The 23,043-nt window shown below is 39.4% G+C and overlaps 1 protein-coding gene across 2 annotated transcripts; it reads left to right on the forward strand.

Moving 5' to 3' along the window:
• Nucleotides 1–689: 689 nt before the first annotated feature.
• On the forward strand, nt 690–21,423 carry LOC143861757 (disease resistance protein At4g27190-like). Of its 2 annotated transcripts, none has more exons than XM_077372656.1 (3): nt 690–837; nt 17,513–20,524; nt 21,078–21,423. In XM_077372656.1, exon 2 carries the CDS (start codon nt 17,518–17,520, stop codon nt 20,482–20,484), a length of 2,967 nt encoding a protein of 988 aa, XP_077228771.1. In that variant the 5' UTR covers nt 690–837; nt 17,513–17,517; the 3' UTR covers nt 20,485–20,524; nt 21,078–21,423. The 2 variants fall into 2 exon arrangements, with proteins under 2 accessions (XP_077228771.1, XP_077228770.1); XM_077372655.1 differs by having other exon boundaries at nt 17,513–20,508.
• The last annotated feature ends 1,620 nt before the right edge of the window (nt 21,424–23,043 follow it).

Consider the following 23,043-nt stretch of genomic DNA (forward strand, 5'->3'; position numbering starts at 1 on the left):
AAATTTCGACGAAATAAAATACCATTTCGGATAATGTTGATTTCGGTGGGTCAATTCGGATTTCGGTCGAAATTTAAAACCATGGTTACACAAGCTTATACACCCCTTCTCAATGAAAGAATTTTAAAGGAGAGAAAGGGGTGTATTTATCAATAGTCAGGATTCATAATATGAGGAGCATTAGGCTAACCACTTGTTGGGGTATCTTTCCAACCAAAATTATTCGTTATAATTTTTTATTAGCTTGTAGTCTTGTTATATAGGTTATAAATATGATTTATTTCAAGAAATAACATTTGGACTACCTTCATTTGATAATTTTAACCCATCATTAATTTTAATCATCTAATAAGATCAGATTTTAATCATGTCTTGTAAATTGACCTGGGTCCCACCATAATTGGATGATTCTAGAAATAAAAGACATTCTTTAATGTGTGTTTAAGGGGTTGATGTTTTTTGGGTCCCACAGCTGACCACTGGGAGTCTGGGACCTTCGTTATTCAAAATAAGACCCATATTTACTTAGGTCACTTAAATAAATCCTTGACTTCAGGAGACTCTCCCTCCTCAATTATTGCTGTCAGCTGATCGAAAATATCAATTATCAAGTGATGCTCTGAATTTACCTTTTTAACCCTCCAGCCTTATCTTTGAGGAGACAAGCTCATCCACTCATTCAAAGCTATCTTCTGGTCTTCGTACACCCAGAAACTTTACTCTTTTTGAAGGCATCTATCTCCCTTCATTTCTTTTATAAAGATCATTTGAAGAAGCAACCTTAAGATCATTCATCTCTCTCTCTCTCTCATTGCATCTGTTTACCAGGACAATCGGGTATGTTGTTTGAGTTCATATTGTATGTTGTTTGAGTTCATATTGTATGTTGTTTGAATTCTTATTTCTGTATTTCAGATTTGTATCTCACTTACTTATCCTTTTCATGTAATGAAGTGTTTGTGTGTTCTCACAATCATCTCATGACACTCCAATCTTGATCCTTTCAAGAGTAATGGATTCTTATTGTATATTTGTCTATTGTTCTAACCCAAGAACACCTGGGTGGTTTTTCCCATATAATGAGATTGAATTTAGTCTTTTTATCACCTATAGAAAACTTAGATAAATATAAAATTAGTGATTTTGTTTGGATTCATTTGAGGTAGATTATTGAAAATTATTCCGAGTAGATCTGGGCCATTGATAATAATCAGAGTTGATCCTGATCGATTAAAGTAATCATACGATCATATATGGTGTTCGGATTTGATCCTTCGTAGATGGCTGCAATATGGACCACAGGATCGTACCCAGATAAGTTTCATCGTTCATTGGTTTCCCAGATGAGTGTCATCGGTCACTAAATGGTTCTCATCGGTTATCTGTCGCCCATATGACAGTCATTGGCCGGAACTCGAGCGGGTGTGACATGGACCACAAGATCACGATCATACGTTTACCAATGATTAGGATCAACCAGAACCACCATAGGAGATCGATAGCGATCCAATAATCAAATAATTACTAGATCATGATTGAACGTGTTTTTGATATGGCCAAAGGTTGCTATCTGTAGTCAATGGACCATAGAGTTGCAATCGGATACAATATTCTAACAATAACATTGGAACCTACATTGATCAGGAGTCAATCTAAACCGTAGTCCACCTTAAGAACAAGTGTCGACTGTTGCACCCCAGCCCAGATGAGGGAAGGAACCGCTGCGGAGAGGGAAGGAGACACGGGCGTGTCAATCTCTATCCACCTCCCTGTGCGACCTTAGTTTCTTTTTTGTCGTTTTGGTATATGGCTCTACTTTTTCTTTTGTTTCGTTCTTTCCTGTTGGCTGACCCGAGGGGAAAAGACGGACATTTCCCCTTCTGAGTATATGCTATTTTGCATGGGAAAGTATGTGGCCTTAATATAACAGACATACCTTCAAGAGGCGTGCCGAGTCCCATGAGAATGGGAGGCATGTCTCTTTCTTTTCATAGTCGCCACCTAGGAAATAACAGGTCCTAGGTCCCGATATGACACTTTTTTGATCTGCATCATGATTCTGAGCAAGGGGCCGGAAGAGGTTAGCAGGGCTGCAACTCGGGTCGGGTTGGGTTTGTTTTTCCGGAAAACCCACGATTCCCAAACCCTGCCCTACCCATTACAATTCGCAGGTCGGGTCGGGTTTCTTCACGTTGGCGCATTGTTTTATATTATCTAACTTCAACTCACTGAGATTAAATGCAGAGAGAAACAAACTTAGTGGCATGGGATTACATAAAGGTATATATAGGTGTATGAGTGCTTAGATGCTTGCATTTAATCTTTTTTTATACAAAACACTGGTTCATGCTTATTAAGCAAGGACTGACTAGCAAGAAAATGCAAACATGCATCCGGTTTGCAGAGGATGGTAGTTCTATAATTTTTGACAATGTTTGAAACTCCACTTGTAATTGTACAACAAACCAAAGAGTAAATTTCATATAACCACATAAACAATTCATTTAAACATACAAAAATAATAGTGTTGATGTTAAATACAATGATATTTACTAATATGTGCATTACTCAATTTATCTATTTCGAGTTGGGTCGGGTTTTAGGTTGGTTTTTCAACCTGAAACCCTACCCTATCCGAAATTGAGTCGGGTTTTTCAACTTGAAACCTGACCCTATTCAAGACCCATGATTTAAGAACCCGACCCAAGGTATTTTCAGATTGGGTCAATGCGGGTCGGGTAAAACCCGACCCAAGTTGCATCCCCTAGGGGTTTGCACCGGCTCCGCTAGATCGGTGATCGGTCTTTACGGGAAAAATGAGAGCAAGATTCCAATGACTCTTGAAGGAAAAATGGATGCTAAAAAAGTACTGAAATCCGCTCCTTTTATTCCCACTAATGGAGAAAGTGAAGCAAGGAGTTGTTTCAGAGGGTGGTCTGCACAGGCCTCATCTTATAAGGATGGATCTGGCTGGATCCGGGGCTCACTTTTCCTGGGATCCGGCTCACCCATTGCTCTAGGTGGCCCGATTCCTAATTGAGTGTCCTTGCTCGTAAGATGGGGTGCTCCTTTTCCTTTCCTTCTCATCACAATCCCCAAAAGTTGAATTGATGCTATATTTTGGGATTAACTTTTATTAGTTGAAAAATCGGCTTCTGCTTCTACCAGGTTTTTTCGAAGAACCGTTCTTCCAAATACCTCAATGCTCTAGCGGTATTGAGGGTGAATGCCTTCGTGGGCAACTTGGAGTTCCGAGTGGAACTGACCAAAAGTGGTTGAACCTTACAGGAGGACTTTTTGTGTGAATGGGCTAGAAACCCTACGGTGCGAATCCGATCTAACATTCTCTTTTTGATTAATGGTAGATCCAGTGCTGTTAGAGGGGTTTTCACCCCAGGCAAGATTGCTATGCGCAGCGAAACATAAAATCACATAGATTAATTTTTTTTATCAATCTTGCCCGTTAACCTAGGATCCTAGGGTCTAGATGATCTGATGGTGATTTAAATAAATGCCTAGAGAAGAGATAATACCTTTACTTATTGCTGGATATGGTGTGATCCTCTGCTTGATCTACTCCCCGAACGGCTACGATCATTCTTAACACCGCTACTTAACAAGTTGGACCAATGGATTCCTTTTGATCGCACAAAGGTAAGGGTGCAAGTGGGGTTGGGTTCAACCCAGAAAAAAGTTGGGTCGGGTTGGGTTGAGTTTGAGTCGGGTTCGGGTTGAGGGGTTGGGCAACCCGTCCCAAGTGAAACCTGATCCTAGTGAAACCTGAACCCGACTCGAACTCAACCCGAACCGAGTGAAACCCGACATTTTTTATCATTGTTTTAGGAAGCTAAAAAACTAGGGTTGAACTCGGGTCGGGTCGGGTTCGGGTTGGAGAAAAGGGTTCCTCGGGTTGGGTCGGGTCGGGTTGAACCTCATCGTGTTGGAACTCGGGTTGAGTACATGTTCCTCAGGTCAAGTTCGGGTCGGCCTCAACAAGACCCAACCCGACCTGAGTTGCACCCCTACACAAAGGGATGACGAACAACTTTTGTTCTTTAAAGATTTCTGATATAGATCAGAAACGAAGGGAAAAATGAAAAACAATGGAGCTTTTTGGTGTTCTTTTAGTTTTACTCAAGATCCTGAAGTAGAGGATGAAAGAGATGGGAGAAATCAAGGGAGTAGTGAGAGAAATGAGTTGCACGAATTTTCTCAGGGGTAATGATGAAAAATTCGCGCACTATATGTATATATAGAATCTAGACTTTTGGTTTTTAAAATCCCTACAAAAACTTCATTCATTTTTATCACTTTTACAAATTGGTTTAAAAAATGTCTAGATTCAATGAACCTAAAGTGGAGAGATATGTTGGACGAATTCTCCATGTGAGTTGAATGAATTTTGTCCTACAAAATCTCCACTTTGTTTTAGTTTAAATCAAAAACAAATTCCTATCTAATCTCCATCTCTCTTTATCTTTCTAACTTCCCTACTCTTTCTCAATCTAGATTGTATCTAACTTTTAATTTGAATTTCAAAAATAAAATACAAAAGGTGGTGGACGAATTTGAGTGGGGACCACTCCCCTAAATAATCTGCCAAAAACATTTTGCACTAATTAACATCAAATTTTCAAATTTAAATAAAAGCTCTTTTGTTTACTTTATTTGAATTTTATAAGCTAAAAGGAAGTGGACGAATTTTTAATGTGAATGGGTTGGTCGTGTAAGACCACCTCATCCCCTAAAAATTCTCCCATTTAAGAATTTTCATGTTTCATTTATTTAAAATAAATAGAACTCTTTTTATTTATTACATCACATCAATACTTCTCCTCAATACCTCTGATCCAATGGGATTTCAGCTCTATTTTAATAACTTGAATTTCCCCTAATACCCTTTAGTTAACACTTAACTAATTCGTTATTACTTTTATGTCCTTTGCTGTCCCAAAAGACCATGTATATTTGTTCCCTGGTGTCCAATACAACGGATCCGATCCACCCTGCAATCTAGTAAATGTGGTACCTTGATCCTAGAAGGATGTAAACGGGCCATACGAGTTATGAGAGCGATCGTTGCAGGAATCCGACGGTCGATCCTGCAGAACCCAAAGATGGCCGCCACCGCGATCTCACTCCATAGTCAAACTACAATCGCATCAGATTAGTGGCCTCCGTCGAGACATAACCTTGAAGAATCGTCAGATCACCATACTCCTAACCACATCTAACGTGTAAGTCCTTTCTCCGATCTACATCTACTTAGTTGGGGTCCTACGGAGTGTGGACATCTACTACCCCCTGCTCCCACTCACAGTATACCTTCTAGTTAAGCAGTTTGGGCCCGAAAATGTTTGCAAAATAATTTCAAAAGCATACAAGTGTTTTTCGAAAATAATTTGATAAATCATTTATCAAATTTGTCTGGCCAAGCTATTTTATAGGCCTACTGTGCTGACCGAGACTGTAGATGTCATCCCCCATAATTTTGGCGTGGAGAATTCCATGTTGGGTATCCCTATTGAACTCAAGGGTTTGTCCTAAGATCCAGTACTACCCGTTCCAAATAAGAATCACTGTAAGATAGACTAAAACCCTAGAATGGGCCCACAGTCTAATATGACCCCTCCGGTCAAAGGACATGTAAATGGTCCTGTCTGGGTAGAACAATCTTACTAACTCCTATCCACAGGCTATTCTAATATGATCTTGTTCAGTGCGTGATCCAGTACTACCTATTCCAAATAAGAATCGCTGTAAGGTAGACTAAAACCCTAGAATGGGCCCACAGACTAATATGACCCCTCCGGTCAAAGGACATGTAAAAGGTTCTGTCTGGGTAGAACAACCTTACTAAATCCTGTCCACAGGCTATTCTAATATGATCTTGTTCAATGCGTGATCCAATCATTGCACCCACACTTCTTGCTTAGGGTCCACTACCCAAGTGACTGAGATAAGCCACCTCACAACATGTGCTTGTAGGCAATACCGGTGTTGGTTGTATACAGGAAGAGATGTCCAATCTTGATCCCAACCAGGAACTTTTAAGGTCTGCAAAGAATCGGGATACCATATCTCCCTACACCCAAAGATCTGTGAATCCTTGAGCATGGTATTCCTACTTTACTACAGAGGGACGAATATGTGTCAAAATGTAAGCACATCACACACATTCGAATATAATACACATTAAATCTCATGATATTTATTAATACATAAAACATAGCATATACAAAATGTACTGGCTTTTAGGGCACTAAATCTAACCAGAGCTCCTTGAACAACATAAGGAAATACGAGTTAAAGTGGAAAATGTATACATGCAAGAAGCTAGTTGATTGAGTTGCACTCATGAGAGAATACAACGCAGTACCGGTGTTGGTTGTATACAGGAAGAGATGTCCAATCTTGATCCCAACCAGGAACTTTTAAGGTCTGCAAAGAATCGGGATACCATATCTCCCTACACCCAAAGATCTGTGAATCCTTGAGCATGGTATTCCTACTTTACTACAGAGGGACGAATATGTGTCAAAATGTAAGCACATCACACACATTCGAATATAATACCCATTAAATGTCATGATATTTATTAATACATAAAACATAGCATATACAAAATGTACTGGCTTTTAGGGCACTAAATCTAACCAGAGCTCCTTGAACAACATAAGGAAATACGAGTTAAAGTGGAAAATGTATACATGCAAGAAGCTAGTTGATTGAGTTGCACACATGAGAGAATACAACGGTGCAAGAGGTCCTTGCCAGGACATAGATGGGGGCGCAAATCTTCCAATGTTGATTGCCTTGATCTCCTTAGGGTCTCTACTAGGGTTGGACGGAGTTAAGGTTGTGAGTAGTGGGGGTTCCATTGTGGGTATATAGTGAGGTTGTGTGTGATTGCAGGAGGGCGCGGTAGGCGACGATTATTCGCTCTTCTAGATTTCCTAACTCTCTCAGTTTTTCTCTCTTCTAGATTTCCTAACTTGGTCCTCCTTTTTCTCTCTTCGGTCTCTCTGGATTTTTTCCACTCCCAAAGGTCCTCTCTCTCCTCTCCTTTCCCTAGGGGTATGTCCTTATTTATAGCCGAGTGAGAGGGGTAAAGTTCATAATTTTGGGGGCTACCGGTCGGACATCCCTTTTTTCTAGCGTGGGGGTTAGCTTTACTAACAACGATGGTAAACTAATTGCCGCCGGCAGTCTAGAAAAGTGAGGTTCTGTCGGTGCCACCCATTGTCGGAGTGGTTCAGCTTAATTTCATCGTCCATTGGGCGGAGGCTGTACAAACAATCTTAGTTGTTTCATGAGGTCTTAGCAGGTGAATTGTGATTGGTCCTAGGAGAGGCATCTGACCGGCTAGTAGGTAGCCACTTGGACGCCTTGGTTTGATATTGTTTGGTGGTTTGTGGAGGTTTTCGAGAATTATATTTTTAGACTTTATGGGGTTAAGTTTCGAGGATGCTTTGGAAATCGAGGTGTATCTTCTTGGAAAGCTCTGGCTCATCATCAGAGTGCTAGAATGTGTGCCGTCGCGAATGCACAAAAGGATTTATCTACATGTGTCCCTCTTTGTCCAAGAATACGAGTATGTGGAGGACAAAGCTAGAATCATAGGATTTTGTGTGTGCGAACGGGCGCAATCGGAGTCCTTGGCAGGTCCTAGCCTGGTCTCATCGCAATTGACTCCTTGCTGAGTCGTCGTGCAGAAATCCCTCATCAACGGTAAACATTTAAAAGCTTGAAAGATCAAGAATGTTCAAGGACGGGGATGGAATAGATGCTTCGATCTCGCCATACGACTCTGAGGGTCTATCTCTCTACTAGGGTTATGGATAGGTTATTTAGAAGCTTCCTTTTGTCTGCTAGAGATGTCAATGTTGGGGTAGTTTTCTACAATGCAGTGCAAAATAATGGTACGGTGTTGTGTGATGTGATGTTGCATGCTAGTGGTATGTGAATCTACTAGGGATGGTGTTGTAGTGGAGTGATAAGGGGGGTTTAACAGCTCTTGGAAACTTCACTTCTTGCTTTTGGACTTGGGAAGGTGATGGGGCCCATCGTAGTGCCATATTTTAATTTTTGTGTATTTTAGGTGTCTTTTAAGTCCTTTAAGTTCTAGTAGGGGTATTAAAGTCTTTTTACATCAAAATAACTTAAGTTCTTTGAGTTATTTATGTTTTAAATAGGCCCCACATGTGTATTACGGGATTTTTAAGTGGGAAGCAAGCAAGAGGGTATTTTTCTCTAAAAGTGTTGGTTTTTTCTTCAGGGTTTTAAAACTTTCTAGTGCTCTTCTTTCTTCTTATATATTGTAAGCCTTAGGGCCCTTTCGAAGAACGTTATGTTATGTTAGGCTGAATGAAAATATTTGAAGTTTCTTCTCTTTTGTGGATGTGATGTCTACTTGATGGGGACCGTCGTCGGGCCATATTTTAATTTTTAAGTGTGTTTTAGGTGTCTTTTAGGTCCTTTATGTTTGGTAGTGGTATTAGAGTCTTTTTACATCAAAATAACTTAAGTTGTTTGAGTTATGTATGTTTAAATTGGCCCCACATGTGTATTACGGGATTTTTAAGTAGGAAGCAAGAGAGGGTATTTTGGTCCAATATTGTTAGGTTTTCATTTAGGGTTTAGAACTTTCTAGTTCTCTTCTTTCTTCTTATATATTGTAAGCATTGGGGCACTTTTGAAAAGAATGCTATGTTATTTATGATGAATGAATCGAAGGGGATTCCTTAAATGTAATTCGATGGTTTTCGGGTGAGGCGATTACCCCCTGGAGATTTTTGCCTTTTTTTTGAGGAAATTGAGGACCTGGCTCAGGGCTCTTCCATTGTGTACGGCCATGTTAGGAGATCAATCAATGCTGAAGCAGATTCTCTAGCCAAGAAAGGGGTCTTTAGGACAGGTTTAGAGTTATCTTCCTCCTTGATTTATTGTAATTTTTTATCCTTGTTTTATCTTTGTTCCTTCAGGACCATCTCAGTTCTGTTTTCATATATATAATATTCTGCCCTTTTCAAAAAAAAATTTACGATGAATGAAAAAGATTTGAAAGTTTCTTCTCTTTTGTGGATGTGATGTCTACTCCTTGCAAAGGTGTGATGCCTTGATCTTCCGTATGGTGCGATGCCTAGGAACCCCTTGGTGTGATGCCTTAGCTTTTGGTTGGTGAGATTCTGATCTTCCTTTCTATCTCTCGTTCATGTTTCTCCCCTCCCCCCCCCCCCCCTAAATCAGCCGTTTGTTAATCAATTTACGTAGATAAACCCCAATCGGGCCATCCAACAGTCTGATCAAGGCCAAACTTTGGGGTTTGTTACTTCTTATAGGTTGTTCTCACATATCCAAAAACTCGGAGTAATCTAACGTTTGGATCTGATCTCGAAACTAGATCTGGACCGTCGATTTACGAAAATTACAGATTCTATATTTTCACATAGATTTATGGTCGGACGGTCGCATTTGAGCTAAAATTTGATATATTCATTCCCATAATATCCCTTGCCACATATCCAAGAATCAAGTCAATCCAACAGTCGGATTGTTCCGTACGACCTTTTTTCCGATCTGTTGTTAGACTTTTTGCAGAAAATTAGATCCCCCTAATTGCAATTATTCCTTCATCATTCTCCCACAGATCCGTCCTGCGTCAATTTTGGTATCAAGGCCAACTATCATTTCAGCGTTCGATCGTCCTGCATCAATTTGGTATCAATGCTCAAGGTGGAAACATGTCATCTAGATGCACTGAAGATCAAATAGTTGAACTGTTGGAAGGCTTGAACGCCAAATTTGACGGGTTGCTATCCCTCTTGGATTGCGTGGGTCATATTTACCAAGGTTGTCATGCTCGTCCTCTAGCTAACTATCATTTCAACGTTCGTTCGTCCTGCATCAATTTTGTATCAGTGCTCAAGGTGGAAACATGTCATCTAGATGCATTGAAGATCGAATAGTTGAATTTTTGGAAAGCTTGAACGCCAAATTTGATGGTTTGCTATCCCACTTGGATTGCGTGGGTCATATTTACCAAGGTTGTCATGCTCGTCCTCTAGCCATAGAAACTTCACAGATTCCACAGAGTCAGGAGATCGTGTCGGAACAACCTTTGTTGATACCTTCTTTGGAGAACACGGAATTAGAACGGAGAAGAGCCATAATCGTCGTACAAAGTTGGTTCCGACAGAAGTTAGTTCGTGAACATTATAAGAGAATCAAGAGAGCAACAACTATCATACAACACCCCTGAAAGAGGAAAGTCGCTCGACATAGTCAAAAGGAGCTTCAGATTACACCAAAATAGTCTTTGATCGTAATGTTTGGACCCTTGCCAAATTTTTACTACTTGCTCGAGGATACAGAAGTAGAAGCCTACAGACTTATGGAGGCAGAAGAACCAAGTTTCACTTTCCCTAAGCTGACACGTCATTAGGAACAAATCGAAAGCGCACATGGTTATTACACTACTTCAAACCATCGACATGATTGCCCAAAGCAACTTGTGTGTTGGAAGTACTTAGTTCATTGGAAAGGACAACCGATGCGACACGTGCGAGGATTCCAATTGAAGAACTTTTACTCATCATGCCAATCATTTTATTCGACGTGGTCGAAGCTTTTAAAGTAGGAGAGAATAATGGGGACCATCGTAGGGCTATATTTTAATTTTTAAGTGTGTTTTAGGTGTCTTTTAAGTCCTTTATGTTATAATATGGGTATTAGAGTCTTTTTACATCAAAATAACTTAAATTCTTTGACTTATGTATGTTTTAAATAGGCCCCACTTGTGTATTACGGGATTTTTAAGTAGGAAGCAAGCGATAGGGTATTTTGGTCCAAAAAGTTTTTCTTTTAGGGTTTTTGAACTTTCTAGTTCTCTTCTTTCTTCTTATATATTGTAAGCCTTAGGACACTTTTGAAAAGAATGCTATGTTATGTTATGATGAATGAAAAAGATTTGAATGTTTCTTCTCTTTTGTGGATGTCATGTCTACTCCTTGCAAAGGTGCGATGCCTTGATCATCCCTATGGTGCGATGCCTAGGAACCCCTTAGTGTAATGCCTTGATTTATTTATTTTTTTGGAAGTTGACATATTTCATTAATACTCAGATAGCATTTGGGACCAGGAGTCCCAGCCTGCAATACAAAATATTAAGTTGCATTGGCACGGGCATACCCGAGACCAATTCAAAAATTAAGCAAAATAAGCCAAAGTAAAAGCATAAAATACCCCTTTCTGCTAATCAATAGCATGCCTTCTTTACAAACTTCCATAGCATTCTTTCAAAGACCAATTCAAAAATTAAGCAAAATAAGCCAAAGTAAAAGCATAAAATACCCCTTTCTGCTAATCAATAGCATGCCTTCTTTACAAACTTCCATAGCATTCTTTCAAAACTTTCATCTGTACCCTTCTAAAATTGCAAATAATTCTGGTTCCCCTAACAAGTACCTCTAAAACTACGGATAAACCGATTCTCCTGAAAATACCAAACTTGCATTCTAAACTCTAAAACTCTAGATCTAATCGTAAAATTCCAAGAAGATTTAGCAAAGCTAGAGTATCCAACCCGGAGTAATCCAACGTTTGGATCTGATCCCGTAATTAGATCTGCGCCGTCGATTTACAAAAATTACAGATTCTGTATTTTCACCCAGATTTACAATCGGATTTGCACCAAAATTGGTTATATTCATTCCCATAATATCCCCTACTACATATTCAAGAATCAAGTCAATTCAACGATCGAATTGTTCCTGTACGACCCTGTTAGGAATTAATAACGCAGCAGAATAACGATGCAAAGATAAAACGAAATATCACACACAGAACACACAGATTTACGTGGTTCATCCAACCAGTTTGGTATGGGCTACGTCCACGGCAGAGCGACAAGCCAACGATTCCACTATTATGAAGAAAAGATTACAAAAACCCTCACACCTCTCTTAGGCGTCTCCTGATAACACATCCCTTTTATATAGCGTTCTAAGACGCGTTACAATAAAGAGAAAAAACCCTAATTCATGAAAGTACGGGACTGCCGCAGTCGAGGTAGAGTGTACAGTACTTTCCAGATTAGACTGAGATCAGGCTTCACCAATAACAAACCCTTTTTCCGATCTGTTGTTAGACTTTTTGCGGAATTTAGATCCCCCTATTTCAATTATTCCTTCATCCTCCTCACACAGATCCGCCCTGAGTTAATTTTGGTATCAAAGCCAAATATCATTTAAATGTTCGGTCGTCATGCATCACTACTCCTTGCAAAGGCACGATGCCTTGATGTTCCCTATGGTGCGATGCGTAGGAATCCCTTGGTGCGATGTCTTGGATTTTTAGTTTGTGAGATTCCAACCCTTGTATCTATCTCTTTCATGTATTTTTTTTAGTTTTTTACCATAAACTACCTTCTCAAGAACCCAAAACCTCCATTAATCTCACCCTGCATTATTTTTTCACCAATCTTCCACCCGAATTCCCTAAAATATCCATTAAAAAAATTCTCAACCGTAGAAACATCATTCAAATCGACATCCTTATCCTACATATCTCTCGTTTTGTCCCAAAACTCATTTTACTCCCTCTGGTCAAAACTCGGGTTGGGTTTGGGTTTGAAAAAGGCAACCCGATTTGATTTCAAGTTGGGTTCGGGTTGAAGATCGGAAAACCCGACCCGACCCGAAACCTGAAGCTTTCTTGCTTAGAAGGTTAAATTTTTTGAAAATGAGATAAAATGAAATGGGGCCATCTTTTTTCTTTCAAAAGTTACTTTTTAAATTTGTCTCGACAGCTATCAGTCAGTAGTACTCAGTACGTCAGGCCCATCACCATCAGACCTCTTTTCTTCCATTATTGTATTACTTTTACATTTCTTACTATACCAACTATTTTACACTTATATTGTAAACCGCCTCAGCCATTTTCCTTCTTCCTTTTTGCTTGAACTCGGTAACACTAACCCATTCATCCCACATGCTTTGTTGTTGGTACCTCACCACAACACAGTCACCTTCCTCACCACAACGCTCATTTTCACCATCATTTTCCACACAATGAAACTGCTAATTTCAAGGAGCATCTCATCAAGCCCATCTTCCCTGAGAAGATGATGTTCCACCTCAACTCATTAGGCCAATAATCATTTGATGGGCACGATTTTGCTATCACCCACGATTTTCAGGTGGAAGAAGCACCCAGATACCTTCTTTTCTAGTTTTATTTTTTTGATTTTTTTTATTTCTATTTTTCTTCTACAACTCGGGTCGGGTTCAGAAATTTTTAATTCGGGTTGGGTCGGATTGACACTTTCGGGTTGAGACTCGGGTCAGGTCGGGTTCGGGTTGAGACTCAACCCGAACCCGACCTGACCCGAGTTGCACCCCTAGTTATGTTGTAGCAACGGTTAATGAGCAACGGGAAAAAGTCATCGCTGTAGGCCCTTTTTCTTGTAGTGTCAGTAGAATATTTCTTCATGCATTATGTGATGGGCGCTATGATAGTGTTGAAAATTTCACAAACCGGTGAGAGAAGGCTCCTTATCTTCATTAGTGGTTTTAGGTGTAGGTCATTCCATAATAGCTCTTACCTTCTCATCTATATGGGTCCCTTTAGAGCCAACCAGATAGAAAACAATAGAAGGCTATTTCATAAAATTACAGTTCTTACCTAACTTGTTTCCTTTGAGGGCAAGAAGTACCTTTCTTATGCTACCAACATGCTCTTCTTCACTACAATTGTATATTAGTATAATTTCAAAATAGACCACATCGAATTGACCAAGATAAGGCTTGAGAACTTGGTTCATTAGTACTCATCAAAAAAAAAAAAAACTTGGTTCATTTGCCTCTGAAGGTGCTTGGTGCGTTTGTGAGCCCAAATGACATTACTGGACCCTCATATAATAGACCCTCCTTGGTCATAAAGGCTTTTATCCATTCGTCACTTGATCTGATCCTAATCCGGTGATACCCTCTTCTTAAATCTAATCTGGAAAACATTGTCAACCATTCTAGCATATCCAACATATCATTCGGCAGTGATATAGGAAATCTATTCTTCAGAAAATAATTTTATTAATGGCCCTACTATCAAACAGATGCTCTAATTTCCATATTTCCTATTGTCGTCTATGTTGGCACGACACACAAGCTCATACTTTCCCTAACTAGTCCCTTATGAACCAATTCTTCTACTTAACCTTGTAATAATTTGTTCTTCTTTGGACTCATATGACTACGAACGATTAGGCAAACTAGTGCCCAGAATAAGGTCAATATTGTGTTGAATATCACATAGAGGAATTCCATTTGGGAGTTCATTGGGAATAATTTCGTTCAACTCTTGTATCAATTTATTTAGCCTTTTGGATTACTGATAGGCCTCACAAGTCACAACATCACCCTTCACTATCAAGGCATATATCTCTCATATTTTTGTAGACTCTTTCACAAATCTATCAGAGCTAGGAGGGACCGCCCCACCACTATTAAAGTTCAAGGTTGATTCTTCCTTCTCATAGAGGCAATGATTATTTTTCTGATCTTTGAAAAAGATATAAACATTGTCTCTGCCCTTATGGGTACTCAACATCATACAACTAGGGCCAATCAAGTAATTGATAGGCTTTCCTATCGACCAAATCACACACAACTCTATCTTTAAAAAAAAATTACAATAGAAAATGAAATTTGATGCCTCTCAACAAACAATTTTAATTGACCTTTTTGATCCAACATATTTTGTATGGAAGGGTGTCTTCCATCTTCAATTATAGTTCGTACACCATTTCTATAGAGATAATATTCTCGCTATTGCTCTCATCAATAATCAAATTGCAAAATCTCTGATTCATTGTATACTTCTTTTAAAAGATGTTGTGTCACTCTGGATATGCCTCTTGATTAGGAAACTACATTAATCTCCTCACGACAAGGGACAACATTTGATCTTCATAGGCCAACATTTCTTCACTACCTTCTTGGGGGACTTCTTATTCTTTCCCTTCAATTTTGAGATTCCCGTTTCCTGCCCCTTCTAAACTAGTTACAAAGTTAGATACTTGACACTGGGGACATTGATTGAATTTTTGTTTAGGCTGGCCATGGTTGAATGTATTTACCGAATAACCCAATTCTTTTTTTAGTAGGACCCGCATAAATATATGCCATTGAAGTCGGTAAAGCTATCAATAACACTTGAGCAGATGGGGTGGAGAATACAGGTTTTCTGATCCCATCCCTAGTAGTGATCATTTTGGAGCGGATGGGATGGAGAATATGAGTTCTGGTTCCCATTCCTAATAGTGATCATTTTATCTTATTCACTGTCGAAAACTCGGCTCATGGATAGGGGTGGTCAGGATCACCCTCAAATAAGACCCCTCCATTGGCTGTGAATCATGTCCCATGGTGATTCAATAGTAGTCGACCCCCCTACTGCCGAGTTCCTACTCGAAGCTGATCTAGTTTCGCATCTACTCTAGGTTCTAACTTGACACTTCGATAAGGGTCTAAACGAGTTGTGTCCATATTCTATCATGGATGGCCATGGGCAATCCACTTGTGAATCTTGCTACTTGCTATGATTCTGTCTCTGTCAAATCATTACATGGGGATAAGCATTGAAACACTTTCACATAATCCTTCTCAAATAGGCATCCTTGATGACAATTCTAATATTGTTGGAATAACACTTGATCATAATCTATTTACACGAATCATGCTCGCAGCAACCGCTTCATTCTTTGCCAAATTTGAATCGGTTCCTTCATCTGCCATGTCTGTAAAAGTTGGAATTGTTTACACTAGGCCGAAGTCCCACTTTTAAGCTTTTATGCCACTAACTTCACCTCTTTGCCTTCGCAAACCTCCATATAATACAAAAATATAACTACCTCAATAAGCCAATCGGGAAGCCTTTGATTGAAATTGACAATTGAAGTCTAGAAGATCATTTTTGATTGGTTTTTTTTATCATGTCTCGCTCTTCAACCTCTTTATTGCTGGATTCACTTACACTGTGTGGAGGTCCATGATTTAGTATGTATAGTGAATCACAAACATGTTGACCGCAAGCTCCTTCACCGATCATGTCTGGTTCGTTCTCACAGATCTGATTGCACTCTAAGGTGTCTATCAATTAAGAAATCACTACTTGCATCTCCTGCATTGATCTTTGAATTGTTCCAGTGAAAAGCCTCGAATGCCATCACTATCATATCGTCATTCCTGGCGAATTGTTTTAGCCCATTCCGTTGTTATCAGCCATCGGAAAGGGGGTAATCTATGGTCACACCCTGACGCATGAATGAAACTATAGAAAGGAGGGAGAAGATGTACCTTTGATCAAATCCTTGAATCCATAGGAGATCTAGAGAATAAACTTCTATAGATAATAATCAAAAGTCTCACATTGAGTCTTAAATGGTCCTAAAGACTCCAAACAAAACTCGCTTTCCTATAAGCTGTACTTATTAAAAACATTAAATTTTATAAAATAGTAAAAAATATTATACTTATTAAAACTCATTACCCTTAATTAGGAGAATTATAATCTAGTAGAACTCTCAATACGATAGACGGCTAAAAATGAGCAAGATAAAAACACATTATAAATAGTAGATTTTGATATCAAACTGAAATTTGACCCTCTAAATGGCCTCTTCTTGAGATGCTTCGGAATAGCCTATGAACTTTAGTTGATTGGCTTTCCTGTAGGTATGATGATCCTTTTTTCAACAATGTACATTAATACCGATTCCTATAACTGTAGCCAACCGTAGCCAAATATCACTTGTCCTTTTGGCCCATTTTTTCTATTCCAGGTGCCCAAGGTAATCATCTATGATACGTTCTACATTAGTAATCCACTTGAGTCGTCCTTTTGTTTTTTGCCTTATGAAATTATCTACGTAACTTTTCTTCCCAATCGAGATATAGAATATTTTGTATGAAGTTTCTACGTTCAATTCAATCACAGTAAATTATGATCTGATTTGGATGGAAATCATCCATTAACCCTCAACATACATTCACTAATAGAAATATTCATGTCTTCCCAATTCTCTGTCTTTTAGGAGCAGGGATTTTTATTGTATACCTTTTATCTTTTATCACGAGCAAATGAGTGTTGTTTTTGCCCATATGCGAAGATTGAATTAGTCATTTTTAATGAATAAAATATTATAAATTAAAAGAAGGGAAATGATTTTAGCAGTCCAATGTTTTGATATGTCGAGCAAGATTCTTGTCTTTTAGTGTTCAAAGGGCTGTCAAAAGGTTATTTACAGTTCCCAAAAATCTCTGACAATGCCAATTAAAAATAAAAGGACAAGGTACTCTTGCGACATATCAAAACAGCGGAGTGCTAAAATCATTTCCCTAAAAGAATTTATCTTTCTATTTGGATTCCTTTGAGGTGGATTATATATGATCTGTCTATTCATAAGATTGAATACACACTTTTATTTGCCTCTCATTCTTTTCTTATTTTGCAGTCAATATGCAGTCCCTTGCGGCACCGGTATTTGAAATTGCGAAGTGGTTAGGTGATCCTATTATTCGACGCATTAGTTACATCAAAAATCTTGAAAAGAATTTTCAAAATCTCAATGTAAAAGCAAACGTTCTGTATAGTAGAAGGGATGACATCAAAGGGGAGATAAGTAGGCCTGGAAGCAAAGGGACTGCTACAAATGAATGTGAAAATTGGCTTAAAGAGGTGGAAAGGCTACAAGATAAGGTGAATGTGATAGAGAAAGAATACCATGAGGAGAAAACATGTTTGATGGGATGGTGTCCCGATGTTTCATTGCGGCTGAAGCTTGGCAAACGTGTTGTTGAGTCCACTAATTCGATCATAGATCTCTTGGAGAAATCTGCCTCTTGGGTCGGTGGGGTGGTTATTGACGCACCGACAAAGATAGCTGAACCCGTACCTGCACCAACAATAGAACGGAACACATCAACTGATCGCACTCTACAAAAAATATTGGGATGCATCAAAGACATTAAAAAAAAAAAGATTGGAATTTGGGGAATGGGTGGAGTTGGAAAGACGACGGTGATGAAAAGTCTGAACAACTCAGCAGAAATAACCCAGTTGTTTGAAATTGTCATATGGGTAACCGTCTCAAAAGATTGGAGCTTGCGAAATGTGCAGAATGAAATTGCAAAACGATTGTCATTGAATTTAGGAAGTGATGAATCAAATGACAATATGGCAACAAGAATATATCAGAAATTGGAAAGAAAGAAGTTCATTCTTCTTTTGGATGACATGTGGGAGAAAATAGAGTTGGACAATGTTGGAATCCCTCACATAAACCTAGAGAACAGATCCAAAATAGTGCTGACGACTAGACGCCTACAAGTTTGTAAGTCGATGGATACTGATGTGGAGATAAAGGTAGATATCTTATCTGAAGAGGAAGCATGGAAACTTTTCCAAAACAAAGTGGGGGACGTTGTTGAAAATCCAAGCATACAATCCTTAGCAAAGGATGTGATTAAGGAGTGCGATGGTCTGCCACTTTCAATCATCGTGGTGGGAGGGAGCTTGAGGAAGGAGGATAATGTCCATGTGTGGAAAAATGCATTGAATGAGTTACGCTCGCCAACTACATGTGAGATCGAAGATATGGAAGAACAAGTGTTTAAGCGCTTGAAATTCAGTTTCGACAGGTTAAACAATGACAATACAAAGAATTGCTTTTTGTACGGGGCACTGTATCCGGAAGACCATGAGATACCAATAGATGAATTAATTGAGTATTGGAGGGGGGAAGGTTTTATCAATGGTGCAGGTGCATATGATAAGGGACATGCTATAGTAAAACATCTCATAGATGCATCTCTTTTTGAAAGTGCCGAGACAGACTCTGTCAAGATGCATGATGTTATAAGGGATCTAGCATTACGAATCACTTCTCCAACTGGAGAAGGGTGTAGATTCTTAGTGAGAGCTGGTGTTAGGATAAGCGAACCCCCAAAGGAAAAGGAATGGGAAAACATGGAGAGGATCTCCTTGATGCGTAATGAATTAAAAAGTCTTCCCCCGTCACCATATTGCCTCAAGCTCTTGACATTGTTGCTTCAACGGAACAGAACATTAGCAAAAATTCCTGCATCATTCTTTGATCACATGGCAAGCCTTCGAGTTTTGGACCTAAGTGGCACCAGCATAGAGTCGCTACCAGAATCCATTTGCAATTTGGTCAGCCTTCGAGCTCTATTTCTAAATGGTTGTCAGAATTTGAAGACACTCACGTCTCAAGTTGGGGCATTAAAGGAACTTGATGTGCTTGCTCTTGGAGACTGGACGAATCCTCTTGGGGGCAGAACAAAGATTGATTGTTTACCTATTGAGATTGAGGAGCTAACTAAACTTAGGCTTCTGCATGTGTCTTGTCACGAACTCAGAGTAAGAATATCGAGGCTCTCTCTATTAGAAGACTTGCGTATCGAGGTAGATCCATATGATGGGTGGGATGAGAGCTTTGCAAATTGTATGACAGAGGAGATATGCAGCTTGAGGGAACTAACTCATCTCGGATTCTGCTACTTGCCAAATGTGGAGTGCCTTGAACAATTTGTCCAAGGCAGCCTTTCGTGGAAGGAGAAACATATTAAAACATTTCAAATTGTGGTTGGTTCCAACAAGGTAGAGTACCGGCTCGGTAAAGTAGATCGAGGTTTGGTACTTGTTGGTATTGGTAAGGTCACAACCCATGCGAATGCGATCGTTGAAGTACTAAGTCGTGCCGATGCATTAAAGTTAATCGGTCATGGTGGAGTTAGCGACCTCTTGGAAATCGGCGTGGAAAACATGAATGAGTTGAAAATGTGTATAATCGAAAGCTGCGAAGAAATGGTGACTGCAATGGATTGGAACGGGCTACAAGAAGAGACTACTGCTTTACCAAACTTAAAGCGTCTAGGTCTTGATTCTCTACCTAATTTGCGGAGCCTTTGGAAGGGGTCGATGCCACCTGGAACCCTCTCTAGCCTTACGATATTGCAATTGTGGGGTTGTGAGAAGTTGAGGAAGCTTTTTTCTTGGCGCCGAATTAATCTTCAACAACTCCCTAATTTACAAGAGCTGTCTGTTTCTTATTGCGGTAAATTGAAGGAGATAATTGTAAATGAAGAGGAGAAGGTCGACCAACTCCAACATGATGACGACGACGATGATGCTCTACCATTACTGCTCCCTAAGTTGAGACGGTTAAATCTTCGATTCCTACCTCAATTGGGTAGTATTTGCAAAGGGGTCTCCTTGGCTTTTCCTGCACTTGAAGAGATAGAAGTTGATAGCTGTCCGAATATAAAGAGGTTTCCCGTGGGGATAAAAAAGGCACCCAATCTAAGGAAGATTCGTGGCAAGAGAGAATGGTGGGAAGCATTGGAGTGGGAAAACGATGCCATCAAACAACAACTCCAACCTTTCTTCCACTCTTTATATAGCTGAAGCCCATCCCAAATCCCAATTACGGTATTTCGCCCCACAGGTTTTTATTTTTATTATTTCGGTTCAAGTCAATAGATGTATGTTATAATGTTATTTATAAGGGATTTGGTAGGGACAATCGCACAAGGCTAGGCTCCACTTGTCAACAGATTTTTTCTTATTCTTTCATGCAACACCCTCTCTTCAAAATGCTTTCTACGATCGTCCCTACCAAATCCCTATTTATAAAGGATGGACGATCCAAATCATTAATTTATGGGTCCAACTCGCAGATGCGTGTCCAAACAAAACAAAAAAGTACAGTGGGCCCACTTTATTGGGTGATCTCCTTATAGGATGATCCTAACCCTCTATTTGTGTATGTGTGCCTTCTATTTTAAACTATCACACAAACGGAGGGTCATGATCATTTTTGTGCCACAAGCTATATACGCTAGGCCCAACAGACTGACTAATCACTTAGACAACCTAATAATGTGGGTCCACTTGACTATCGCATTAGGCCTCGCTGAGCTTAGATCACCCTATTGCAAACTCTCTCTCTCTCTCTCTCTCTCTCTCTCTCTCATCATCATCATTTCTGGTGTTTGCAGGAAGCTCTCATAAGTGGGCTGCGTCGTAGCCATCCAAAGCCTGTCTCTTATTAGTGGTAATGTTGCTAATGTGGTGAAAGGGGTTTTTCGAACTGGGTTTGTTGCTGTCGATATTGGGCTCTTTGTTTTCTGCTTGAAGAAATGTGTTCAGATGGGCTTCTTAGATTCTAGGCTTTTTTTTTTTCCTGCTTTTGTGGCTTGATGGATATGTTGAATTTCCTGTATTTAATGTATAAGTTTGTGTGTTGATGGTTTTTTTTTTCTTTCTGAATCTCAGTCCTTTCATTAGTCATTCTGTATTCCTCAACTATTCTGTTTTCAGAGAATATAATCTGTGCTTTGTTAATTGAGGAGATTTGATTTATTTTTTTAAACTCTCAATCTCGGTGCCAGTGTTGGGCATTTCATTTTCTAATTTGTTGTAACAAAAATTAGAAAATGAAACGATCAATCGAGACCGAGATTGAGAGACATGGTTGAGAACAAACATTGGGCGAATCGTATACAAATCCCAATGTAGCATCCAAATCCCTAGAGACTACCAACATGTGTAAAATTGCATCGACATGACATCACTTGGATTTACATATGAAATATCTCAAAAAAGAAGAGATTTCTATGTAAACCCCTCTCTCTCTCTCTCTCCTGGTTAACTTGCATCCAAACATAATAAAGCACATGGCATTATATGGCTTTACCGGGGTTTTAATTGAATCAAAATTCCAGCTGCCTTCCATAAACATTACTTCCGTAAAGAATGCTTAAGCATCCAAACAGAGCCCCGAAATTGGACTGTTGTGTTCATCTTCAAGATGTGGAGAATCAGAAGTGATAATTGTAGATGAAGTTGAGAAAGTTGAGATTTTTAGAACGTGTACACTTAACTAAAGTGGGGAGTACTTGCAAAGAGATCTCCTTGGCTTTTCGTTCACTTGAAATGATTGACGTTTATAGGTGCCCGAATCTAAAGAGGCTTTCCTTGGGGATCCAAAGGAGACCCAATCTAAGGTATGTTCAAGGTGAGAAAGAGAATGGTCGGAAGAACTGGAGTGGGAAAATGATGCCATCAAACAACTTCAACCATTCTTCGCTGCACATAAGAAATGGACAGACAGTTTGTCCACAAATCTTCCCATTTTTCCCTCCACTGTTGGATGGGTTAGGATCATCCTATGGGTCTGATTTTTTGTGGACACCCTATCTAGGTAAGGGACTTTCAAATGAATTGTTTGGATCACGCAAACAATGTGGGCCCCCACTGTATTTAACCTGACCGAGTAGATAAGCTTAGCTACAAGACTGAGTAGCAACACTTTTCGGATATATATATATATATATATATATATATATATATATATATATATATATATATATATATATATATATATATATATATGAGGAAACTGTTGGTGCGCTTAAGCTCACCAAACTTATGGTGAGCTTAAGCGCCCAATCACATGGGGGCCCACTTTGTTAGGATGATCCAAAGCATTTATTTGAAAGCCCCTTACATAGATAGGGGGTGTACCAAAAATCAGCTCCATAGGATCATCCTAACCCCTCCAATTGTGAAGGACAAAATAGACAGACACAAATCTGCCCATTTTTTGTCCTCCACAAATGGAGGGGTTAGGATGATCCTATGGAGCTGATTTTTGGTACACCCCCTATCTATCATAAGGCCTTGCAAATGAATAGTTTGGATCACCACAGAAAATGTGGGACCCATGTGATTGGGGAGCTTAAGCTTTGGTGCGCTTAAGCTCCCCAACAGTTTCCTCTCTCTCTCTCTCTCTCTCTATATATATATATATATATATATATATAGCCATACAAAATTTCTGTTTCAGATCCTATTGTCACAAGCTGTGATGTTGATGATTTCCAATAAATACCCAAAGTGGCAGTCCATGTCCTCCTGGAAGAAAGATGCCCAACCATGACAGCCGACCCTTCCACAATGATT

This window comes from Tasmannia lanceolata, unplaced genomic scaffold (assembly GCF_043159265.1).
Source record: "Tasmannia lanceolata isolate RefF3 unplaced genomic scaffold, GAP_Taslan_0.1 ptg000037l, whole genome shotgun sequence".
Lineage (NCBI taxonomy): Eukaryota > Viridiplantae > Streptophyta > Magnoliopsida > Canellales > Winteraceae > Tasmannia > Tasmannia lanceolata.

What these genes read in the sequence shown, in the direction of transcription:
- LOC143861757 (XM_077372656.1), top strand. Translation starts at nt 17,518, where the DNA reads ATGCAGTCCCTTGCGGCACCGGTATTTGAAATTGCGAAGTGGTTAGGT.